Source organism: Papio anubis, chromosome 4, assembly GCF_008728515.1.
Source record: "Papio anubis isolate 15944 chromosome 4, Panubis1.0, whole genome shotgun sequence".
NCBI lineage: Eukaryota > Metazoa > Chordata > Mammalia > Primates > Cercopithecidae > Papio > Papio anubis.
Window position 1 is genome coordinate 29,718,598 of NC_044979.1, and position 8,683 is coordinate 29,727,280.

The following is an 8,683-nucleotide window of genomic DNA, read 5'->3' on the forward strand; positions in this document are numbered from 1 at the left end:
TGTGCCAGGTGCTGCCCCGCCCGCCCCACTGAGCCGCGGACGCTCAGCGATCTGCACCGCCAGGAGGACGCGACTGGGCGGCGGCGCGCCCTGCGGGAGCAGCTGAAACAGATGCATCGGGAGAGGACCGGGCGGCTGCGGGCCCTAGGGGCCAGGTGAGGGGTGGGCAAGGAGGCTTGTGACGGTGGCAGGAGTCCCCTTTCCCTGGCCTCCGAGATGACAGGCCGCTCTCTCCGCAGGAACACTCAGAACTTCCTGGAACTACTGTGTTCCCCTGGTGCTGCGGATCCCGTGCCTGCAGAGTAGTGCTCGCCCTTCCCAGCCCCGTCTGGTCATTGCTGGGTACTCAAAGGGATGATTAAAGAGATGAGGGTTACGGAAAAAGCAAGAGGGCAACTTTTGCAGGTCAGATAGTTTCAGAAAGGCCTGAATGCAGCCTCAGGGCCAGGGAGGGCAGAGGAGCACAGACACACACAACAGCTTTGCCCCACCAGGAGGCCTGTTATTTCTTCTTCCCTTCCCTAAGCCCACACCTGGCCCACCGTCAGAGGGCCAGGTCTCGGGGATCAAGCAGTGCGAAGGCCCCGTTCTTGCGGAAGAATGACTCAATGCGGCACATCTTGCAGGAGACCAGTTCTTGCTTCACTGGGGGGCCTGGGAAAAGATATTAGAGGCCAAGCATGGGTTCCTGAGGGAAGGACACACAGAGCATGGGAGCCCTGTCTGTCTGCACAGCCCTAGGAATCCGTCAGTGGAGTAGCCACTTTGTGGGAAGAAACAGAAAATGCTTTGGAGGCATGGGAGCTACCTGCAAATACTGGGAGCTGGTTGGAGGCCAGGATACATACAGCAGCCATCTGCCATCATTACCCCAGCTTCAGGATCCTCTACCTGCCAAGAGGGGGGCCACCCTAGCCTGTCACAGGGACAGACTGTGAAGAGATGGGACTTCCTTCTGTCTCCTGCTCCCCCCTTCTAGGGCTTGCCTCCTGCTTTTGTTAGAAAGTTATTTCCCTGACTTTCCCTTTAGGGGCCTGGGGGAAAGGGATGTTTGGGGGCAAAATCTCAACTGAGTCAATCCCCAACCATCCACCTTTTCTGCAAGACACTCAAGCAGCTGGAGAAGGACACAGGGCCGAGGAGTCTCACTTGACATTCATGAGCACAGACAGCAATGGGACGTGCAGCAACATCGCCCAGCAGCCCTCTCTGGCATATGCCTGTTCCACACCTTTCCTCTTCATCTCTGCTACTCCACTGCCTGAGCTCGGCTCCCTCCCCACTGATGGCCTTGACTCAACCTCACAGAAAAAAGACTCAGCCCAGATGGACAGCCTTCCTGCCTACGCCATCCCCTACCAGCCTCTGGCTCAGCCCTCCTGCCCCCACTCCCATCAGATTCCAGCAACTTGAGCTCCCTAGGTGATCTCACGGATTTAAATAGCACCTATAGGCCGGGCAGTGGCTCACACCTGTAATCCCAGCACTTTGGCAGGCCGAGGTGGGCAGATTACGAGGTCAGCAGTTGGAGAACAGCCTGGCCAATATGGTGAAACCCTGTCTCTACTAAAAATACAAAAATTAGCCAGGCATGGTGACACGTGCCTGTGTAGTCCCAGCTACTTGGGAGGCTGAGGCAGAAGAATCTCTTGAACCTGGGAGGCAGAGGTTGCAGTGAGCCGAGATCATGCCACTGCACTCCAGCCTGGGTGACAGAGTGAGACTCTGCTTCAAAAAGAAAAAAAAAAAAAAAGCACCTATATTCAAATGACCTCCGAATTTGCATCTTCAGCTCTGACTTCAATCCAGACTTATAGACACAGTCACCCTACAGACACTTCAAGCATAACATAGGCAAACACACATGACTAAATAGGACCTGTTCATGCACACTCCAGCCCTGACCTCTCCCAGTCTTCCCTGTCACTGCGGCTTTAGCTAAACACCTGGGCGACTGTTCTCTCTTCCCCTTATTCTCACATTCTATCCATGGGTGAGTTCCACTGAGTCTTCCCCCAAAACATCCTGAATTGATTTCAGCTCTATTACTGATTCCTCAGGCCACTACCACAGGGTAACAAAATAGATGCCCAACTCACGTGCCAGATTCTACCATTTCCCCTGAAAAAGCCACTGCCTACATACAGGTCAGAGTGACTTTTTTTTTGAGACGAAGTCTTGCTCTGTCGCCCAGGCTGGAGTGCAGTGGCAAGATCTCGGTTCACTGCAAGCTCCGCCTCCCGGGTTCACACCATTCCCCTACCTCAGCCTCCTGAGTAGCTGGGATTACAGGCACCCGCCACCACGCCCAGCAAATTTTTTGCATTTTTAGTAGAGATGGGGTTTCACCATGTTAGCCAGGATGGTCTCGATCTCCTGACCTCGTGATCCGCATGCCTCAGCCTCCCAAAGTGTTGGGATTACAGGCGTGAGCCACCGCGCCCGGCCCAGGGTGACTTTTTAAAAGGTTCATCAGTGTCACTCTTGAAACCTGCTTAGAACCCTCCATCAGCTTCCCTGCACACCAAATAAAATCCAAACCCATCCTTATCATCTGGCTGTTGGCCTCAGGTCCTCAGAAAGGCCTTTCCTGAAAATCCAATAAATAGCAGCACATGGCCGCTGCCTCCCCGCCCACCACCACTCCCTAGTTCTGTGGCACATGTTGACACTTCTTGGTCATCTCCTTGCTCTGTTTATGGTCTGGACCCTTCACTAGGATGCCCACTCCCTAGGACATGGCAGGTGCTCTGTCTTTGAGGTGATTTCCAAGAGGTTGGGCTCACCCAGCTGCCAGCCGTATGTGAAGCTGGTGGTGACGGGGAAGAGGTATCGCGTCTCTGGCATGTCCAGTTTTCGAGTGTTGAGGTAGCGGTAGCGCCCCTGGAAGTCGTGGGAGATGCCTTCATACAGCAGGGCTCGGGTGACAGGTGGTACTGGGTACATTTCTGACTGAAAAGGAGCCTCTGGGACAGGGCTGGGCGCCTTGGAAGGGGCTGACTTGGGGGCGGGTGGGGGTGAGAGTGGGGCTTTGGGGTGCAGGGTGGGCAGTTTGAGGGGCAGGCGGGCTGCAGCCTTAGCCTTCTGCTTGGCCTTCACCATCGACCCATACTTGCGGTACCATTCACAGCGCAACATCTTTTCCCTCAGATATTCCTCCTTCCAGAAGTTCTGCCGTAACGTGTCTATGTTGAGCTGCCGTGACATGGTGGCCAGGGAAGGAGTGGCACCAGGGTGGCTGCAGCTGAGGGGTGAGCACAGCAAGCAGAGTGCTTCTGATGGCGAGTGGCTGCCCTGGCAGTCACCTAGCAACCATGCCTCACCTCACACAGGGCCAGGGTTCTACTTGCTGTGCTCCCAGCAGACCCCATGAACCCAGCTTCCTGAGGCAGCCTGGGGCCAGGGCCCACTGGCTAAGAGCCCTGCTCCCCAAACCTCCCGCAGGGCCCACGTGGGATCTGGCATCAGAGGCTTCCAGGTTTTGTGTGCTTTCTGCGTCTGTCCTTTGGGTCTGGCCCCCTTCCCAGCCCAATGCTGAGCAAGGTGGGGGAGGTGGGGGCTGGGCTCAAGCTTCCTCCCAATCCTTCCCAGACCAGAGCTGGTCTTCTCTGATCCAAGGACCAGTCCTTGAGTTCTGCCTCCCGGCACGATCCTCCTGGGCCAGCTCTTCTATGCCTGTCTTTGGCAGCACCTTTTCCATCCTTGCCAATTGAATCTGCCCCATGGCCTCACCCCACACATGCACTTTCCAGCACCCAGCCCGTTTGGAGAGAAGCAAGAATATGACTTTAATTTAACATCAACAATGACACTGTGTAACAGCACAGGGAACAGGTAGTGGAGGGAGATGGTCAGGCTTCCTGTTCCTTAACCAGCTTTAACAGCAGAGCCCCAGCAACCTAGAAATGCCTCACCTAGCCTCTTAATGGAGTGGGAATGGGCAGGGAATTGGAAATCAGAGGCTCAAAAAGTAAAGAAGGCTGATGGCAAGCCTGGGGAGAGGCCTGGAAACGAGGGAAGGGCTGAGGGCTGTGAGGAGTCCCCTAGCGCAGGTCTTCAGCAGTGAACATGCCCCTGGCCCTGCGCAGAATGGAGTCCTTGGCGGCGTCATATGGGTGCTCCTTGGAGGGGATCTCCAGGACAGCGGGGATGGAGTGCTGGTGGGCGTCCAGGGCATGCCGCACCATCTCTGCGATGTACTGGTTGATGAGGATGATGCCAATGTCATCCCGGTTTAGAAACTGCCTGTGGGGAGAGATGAGACGGGAGTCTAGGGCAGCTCTGGGGGCTGCCTTCTCTCCTGCCTCCAAGTTGTTGGGCTGGGCAGTGGAGGGGAATGAGCGTGACCCAGAGGGCACAGAGGACAAGGGGAAAGGCTGCCACGCTCAACCCTATGTCAACTCTACCAAGAATCAATTTCATCCCAAAGCGGAGGGTCATGCTGACTAGGGTTGGCTTCTGCAACGCTGCCCGAAACGCTTCCAAGTGAACTGGTAATGAAAATTAGGGACATATTTGGCCGGGTGTGGTGGCTCAAGCCTGTAATCCCAGCACTTTCGGAGGCTGAGACGGGCGGATCACGAGGTCAGGAGATCGAGACCATCCTGGCTAACACGGTGAAACCCCGCCTTTACCAAAAAAATACAAAAAATTAGCCAGGCGAGGTGGCGGGCGCCTGTAGTCCCAGCTACTCGGGAGGCTGAGGCAGGAGAATGGCCTAAACCCGGGAGGCAGAGCTTGCGATGAGCTGAGATCCAGCCACTGCACTCCAGCCTGGGCGACAGAGCAAGACTCCGTCTCAAAAAAAAAAAAAAAGAAAAGAAAATTAGGGTGCACGCTGGTGTATTCGATATGCAGTGATGGTGTCAGAAAGGGGAAGGATAAGATTATATGTATACAGATCCTTTTTTATGTGCAGATACTGAAGGCCGGGTGCAATGGCTCATGCCTGTAATCCCAGCACTTTGGGAAGCTGAGGCGGGTGGATCGCTTGAACCCTGCAGTTTGAGACCAGAATGGGCCACATAGTGAGACCGCCATCTCTATAAAAAAAAGAAAAAAAAATGTGTACATATATACAAAAAATTGGCTGGATGTGGCGGCATGTACCAGCTGCTTGGGAAACTGTAGTCCCAGCTACTTGGGAGGCTGAGGTGGGAGAATCACTTGAGCCTGGGAAGTCAAGGCCACAGTGAGCTGTGATCATGCCACTGCACTCCAGCCTGGGTGACAGGAGTGAGACCCTGTCTCAGAAAAAAAAAAAAAAAAGGACACATTAACTTTTAGAAAGAAAACAAATTAATTTAAAAATAGGGCTGATGAGACCACTGAAGGCCTCAAGGTCTATGCTGATGAGGGTGGTGGAGGGGTCAGAGGGAAAGTCTGGCATGAACCAAGAACACAAGCTAGAAAGAGGACACTCTGATGAAGGAATCATACTTTCTGCCCAAAAAGAACCTGGCCTTGTGATCCTCCTCTCCTGTGATCACCCACCCATTCATTCGTTTATTTTATTTTTTTGAGACAGGGTCTCCCTCTATCACCCAGGCTGGAGTGCAGTGGCGGATCTCCGCTCACTGCAACTTCCGCCTCCCAGGTTTAAGCAGTTCTCCTTCCTCAGCCTCCTGATTTGCTGGGATTATAGGCACCCTCCACGACGCCTGGCTAATTTTTGTATTTTTAGTAGAAATAGGGTTTCACCATATTGGTCAGGCTGGTTTCGAACTCCAACCAGCCTGGCGGGTGGAACTCAGGTGATCCACCCGCCTCGGCCTCCAGAAGTGTTGGGATCACAGGCGTGAGCCACCGCGCCCAGACTCATTCATTTATTTACTGGTTAAAAATTATTTACTGAGCACCCACCCCCCGCCAGTCACTGGGTTAGATTTGATCTCTGAGGTCCCTTTTGATTGGAAACATAAAAAACTCTTGAAGTAAAATTTGTCCTTCTCCCACGGTAACTTGGGTCACTTTACCAGACAGCTTAGAGATCGGCAGGTAACAGCCTACCAGGTCAGGAACTACCTAATACACCAGGCAGCAGGAACCAGTCTCAGCCGGCAGCCCTGGGCTGGACTGTTTGGGGGGAAACAGGTGAGTGGTTTATTCCTGAGACTTAGTACAGCGAACCTGAAGAAGGGGTGAGGGATAGAATAGGAGGCTGTTATCCTCAATTCAGGTCACCAGGACCCCTGGTGGATTAAAGGCATGTCTGCGCCCACACTCTGACCTAAGGCAGGGAGTGAGGGCTTGAGTGCAAGGTCTTAGCAGAAGGCTCTCACAGTCCTGACATTTTCTGCCTACTGTGCTCAAGAGCAAAGGGAAATTCCGAGGCCGACTGAGGAGAGCTGTACAGAGTGTGTACCTGGCTTACCAAAGGCAGAAAGGGTTAGGATTAGGTTCAAATTCCAGGTCTGCCTCTGCCCACTTGTAACTTTAGTGTGTGCCTTAACCTCTCCAAGCTTTAGTTTTCTCACCTGTAAGTAGGACAAAATCACCCCTGCCTTACAGGACGACGGTGAGCCTGTAAAGGAGGGGAAAGCAGAACAAAGTCCGAGCCCACTGCCTAGCCCGTCACGAGCTCTGTTTCCCTTCTTTCCTGACACACGATCATGTGAGGTGGGGAGCTCGTGGACCTGATACAGCGTCGGTGCCACCCAGCCCCAAACGGGAACTTGGGGCGCGGCGGCGGGCGGGCGGGCGGACTTTCACGACCATCCCCTAACCCCCGTCCGGGCCTCACGCCTCGGTCCCCGGGCCGCCTCCACCCTCGCCCCGCACTCCACCAGGCAGCAGAAGGGCCCGTTCAGGCCTCGCGCGCTACCGTACCGGAAAGTGTCTTCGATTTCATTGATTGTTGTATCCTTCTCCACCACCAGGAAATTGGGGTGGCGGTTCTTGTTAAGCTCCCCTATGCCGCCCAGCAGGAAACCAGTCACCGTGTCCTCGTCTCCGATCACTGCGATGAGCTTCCCCCTCCCCGCCATCCCCGCAGCCGGGCAGAGATCACCCGAGAGCACCAAAAGCCGCCGAAGCCCCGCCTCCGCCGTACGGCTCCCCGTCGGCCCCACCCCCCTTCGGGCATGCGCAGTTCTCCGAGCCGCATTCCGGGACATGCGCATGAACAGTAACACGGCCTCCATGTGAATACGCCTGCGCCATAAAGACAGGCCCGAAGCAGGGGACTACGATTCCCAGAAGGCTGCGCGGCACCACCTCCTTGGCGGGCATTCTTTCGTTCATTCACTCTTTCCTTGGTTCATTCGTTCAACAAGCGATTTGAACCTGGCGCTGTTTAGACGCCGAGATCCCAGAGAAGAGACGCAGTTACTGATCTCATCGGCAGGGTCTGGGTCTTTATCGTGTATGTATGTACCTATGACACATATTTAACAAGTAATACGCATTTGTTCAATTAAAGGAATGCAGAAGTTAGTGATGATACTGTCTAGTGAGATGGAAAGTCAAGGGAATAGGCGACTACAGAGCTGTGTGTTAATGGTTAGAATGTGAAAAGTATATGGAAGCACACATCCATGGTAACTAACCCATGGAGAGAGGGGGCATCCAAAGAACCCTTCCCCAAGAAACTTGCTTCAGATCTAAGCTGAGACCTGAAGGACCTGCAGGATGAAGGGGATAGAAGTGAGGACAAGACGGTGTTCTAGGCAGAGGAAGAGCATATGCAAAGGCGTACTGACTAGAGAGCGTAGGGCCTTCAAGGAAAGTTAAAGAATTGGTAAGGCCGGGCATGGTGGCTCATGCCACGCCTATAATCCCAGCACTTTGGGAGTGCTTCCCTGATGGGGGAGGATTGCTTGAGCTCAGGAGTTGGAGACCAGCCTGGGCAACACAGTGAGACCCTGTCTCTGCAAAAAATTTTAAAAATTAGCCAGGTAGGCCAGGTGCGGTGGCTCACTCCTGTAATCCCAGCACTTTGGGAGGCCAAGGCAGGTGGATCACCTGAGGTCAGGAGTTTGAGACCAGCCTGGCCAACATGGCAAAAACCTGCCTCTATTAAAAATACAAAAAATTAGTTGGGCATGGTTGTGGGCGCCTGTAGTCCCAGCTACTCGAGAGGCTGAGGCAGGAGAATTGCTTGAACCTGGGAAGTGGAGACTGCAGTGAGCCGAGATTGTGCCATTGCGCTCCAACCTGGGCGACAGAGCGAGACTCTGTCTCAAAAAAAAAAAAAAAAAAATTAGCCAGGTGTGGTGGCGCACACTTATAGTTCCAGGTACTCGAGAGGCTGAGGCAGCAGGGCTTGCTCAGGAGTTCAAGGTTACAGTGAGCTATGATCAGGGCACTGCACTTGAGCCTGAGCAGCAGAACGAGACCCTGTCTGAAAAAAAAAAAAGGGATCTGCAGGCCAGGTACGGTGACTTACGCCTGTAATCCCAGCACTTTGGGAGGCCGAGGCAGATGGATCACCTGAGGTCGGGAGTTTGAGACCAGTCTGGCCAACATGGTGAAATCCTGTCTCCACTAAAAGTACAAAAAACATTAGCCCAATGAGGTGGTGTGTGCCTACAGTCCCAGGTACTTGGGAGGCTGAGGCAGGACAATTGCTTGAACCCGGGCAAGGGAGGTTGTGGTGAGCTGAGATGGCGCCACTGCACTCCAGCCTGGGTGACAGAGCGAGACTCTGTTTAAAAAAAAAAAAAGGATCTGGAAGTTATCCTGA

General features: G+C 54.0%; 2 protein-coding genes across 3 annotated transcripts; both read right to left on the reverse strand.

Moving 5' to 3' along the window:
• Positions 1-472: 472 nt before the first annotated feature.
• Positions 473-3,651, reverse strand: ATP6V1FNB (ATP6V1F neighbor). The gene is made up of 2 exons (XM_009203837.4): positions 2,787-3,651; positions 473-654 (listed from the first exon to the last, which is right to left on the reverse strand). The coding sequence occupies exons 1-2, from the start codon at positions 3,205-3,207 to the stop codon at positions 545-547; spliced, it is 531 nt and encodes a 176-aa protein (XP_009202101.1). The 5' UTR covers positions 3,208-3,651; the 3' UTR covers positions 473-544.
• A 112-nt stretch (positions 3,652-3,763) lies between these two features.
• ATP6V1F (ATPase H+ transporting V1 subunit F) lies at positions 3,764-7,502 on the reverse strand. 2 transcript variants are annotated; one of them, XM_003896571.5, is made up of 3 exons: positions 6,829-7,502; positions 4,407-4,490; positions 3,764-4,245 (listed from the first exon to the last, which is right to left on the reverse strand). In XM_003896571.5, the coding sequence occupies exons 1-3, from the start codon at positions 7,140-7,142 to the stop codon at positions 4,044-4,046; spliced, it is 600 nt and encodes a 199-aa protein (XP_003896620.1). In that variant the 5' UTR covers positions 7,143-7,502; the 3' UTR covers positions 3,764-4,043. The 2 variants fall into 2 exon arrangements, with proteins under 2 accessions (XP_003896620.1, XP_003896619.1); XM_003896570.4 differs by lacking the exon at positions 4,407-4,490.
• Positions 7,503-8,683: the final 1,181 nt, after the last annotated feature.